This window comes from Parus major, chromosome 18 (assembly GCF_001522545.3).
Source record: "Parus major isolate Abel chromosome 18, Parus_major1.1, whole genome shotgun sequence".
NCBI lineage: Eukaryota > Metazoa > Chordata > Aves > Passeriformes > Paridae > Parus > Parus major.
The window spans coordinates 848,349-850,099 of record NC_031786.1 but is presented as its reverse complement, the minus strand read 5'-3'; the positions used below and the strand labels follow the sequence as shown (position 1 = coordinate 850,099).

Genomic DNA, 1,751 nt, shown 5'->3' with positions numbered 1-1,751 from the left:
ATTATAGCATATGTTATTATTAACTTATCATATTACATTATATTATTCTTTATTTTATTATTTATATTATTAATACATTCTATTTTTGTAATTGTTTTGTTCTAACAAGGAATCTCCAGCAGTTCTGCAGGGATGTGATGACAACCAGGAAAGGGAAATTCTGCCTTCAGAGCTCCCTCAGAGCACCATGGCTCCTCCATTCCACAATGAAACACTTTCTGCCCTGGGTTCTTCTTTGCCTTTTCTGGATCAAATCCCCTCTTTTGGTGCTTCAGTTCAGCTCATCCTAAGATTTTGGAAAATTACTGAGGGAGAACAGGACCTCTGTGTACTGTTTAACCAAGAACTACCCATCTGTTAACTGGCAGTTTGATGTGCTCATGAGAAGCCAAAATGAATCCTGAAGATATCAAATGTGCTCTCTTCTGCAGGGCAGAGAAGAATTGATGCCATGTGAGCTTTAGGAAGAGCAGGGCTGGAGAACTGTTTACAAATTTGGCTGCTTGTGCTCCACAAGTACCAATTCTGAGCACAACAGGGGTGGAGGAATGAGGGATGAAGTTACTCATGAGAAACAAAACTGCCTTACCAGCAAAGAGGGGAAAAAAGCCTTTATTCATTCTACTAACCAAGGCTGGAAGAAAACAGATTGCTCTCTACAAATACAGTAAGAAAGAGAATTATTCATGCTACGACAATTGTGTTAGCACATAAAAACCCTTTCTGGGTTCTAATCATCAGGTCTCTGCCATGCCCTGGTAAAAAGAGCAAATAAAAAACAAACTAGCTTTCAGCTCCATCCTGATCTGCTCCTCCAGTTTCAGGGTTTCATTTTCTCCTCATTTCAGTGTGATGTGGATGTGACTCCTCATCCCCCTCCCCTGCCTGGCCTCACCTCTGGGCAGGACGTTCCAGGCAATGGTGTCTGTGATGGCTGTGAAGATCCAGTTCAGCTCTCCCAGGGGAGTTCTCCTGTCGTTCAGCCTCCCAGGAATCCTGCAAGTGGGGGAAATAAAACCCTTAATAAAACCCCTCTTATTTTGCCTTTCTCCTCATGAGAAATATGATTATTTCAAAATATTCTCCTCATCAGCAATAGGATGAGGAAGTTTCAGAATCATGCAGTAACCTGCTAAGACATCCTGTGGATTTAATCCTAATTTAACCCAGTTTCCTTTCTGTGACAAGTTTTTAAATATCACAAGTATCAGGACCAACACAGGAAGCCTTTCTGTGGCCCCTCACTCCTCTGCCACATGCAGCAGCACCATTCCCACGTACAAATACACTTCTAAACCAGCTAGAAATTAACATCTTATGAAAAATTCCTGTCTGTCTTGGTATGAGAGGAAAAACACACATCTCCAAAGCAGTGTTTGCTAATGGATCCCCCGGAGCGAGCGCGGGGAACACGAGGCCACAGCGGCTCTGCTGAGGATTCCCTGTCAATATTTGCATTGCAGAACACCCTGTGCAGCACAGCACAGCCCCCAGGCCAGGGGGGCTTCCCTGGGAGCCACGGGGATCCTTGGGGAGCTTCCCCAGCACCGTGGGATGGCAACTTGCACAGCAGGCTTCAGGCTCCAGGAGGGGCTTCTCCCTGGGAAGGGCGGCCAGGCCTCGGCAGGGGCTGCCCATCCATCCCTGGAGGTGTCCATCCATCCCTGGAGGTGTCCATCCATCCCTGGAGGAGCCCATCCATCCCTGGAGGAGCCCATCCATCCCTGGAGGAGCCCATCCATCCCTGGAGG

At 46.7% G+C, this 1,751-nt stretch overlaps 1 protein-coding gene across 1 annotated transcript in view; it reads right to left on the bottom strand.

Moving 5' to 3' along the window:
• RPTOR (regulatory associated protein of MTOR complex 1) overlaps positions 1 to 1,751 on the bottom strand; it is a 99,846-nt gene that overhangs the window by 57,828 nt on the left and 40,267 nt on the right. The window contains exon 8 of the mRNA XM_033518796.1: positions 847 to 996. Coding sequence (XP_033374687.1) covers positions 847 to 996 — 150 coding nt within the window. The remainder of the gene's footprint in view (positions 1 to 846; positions 997 to 1,751) is intronic.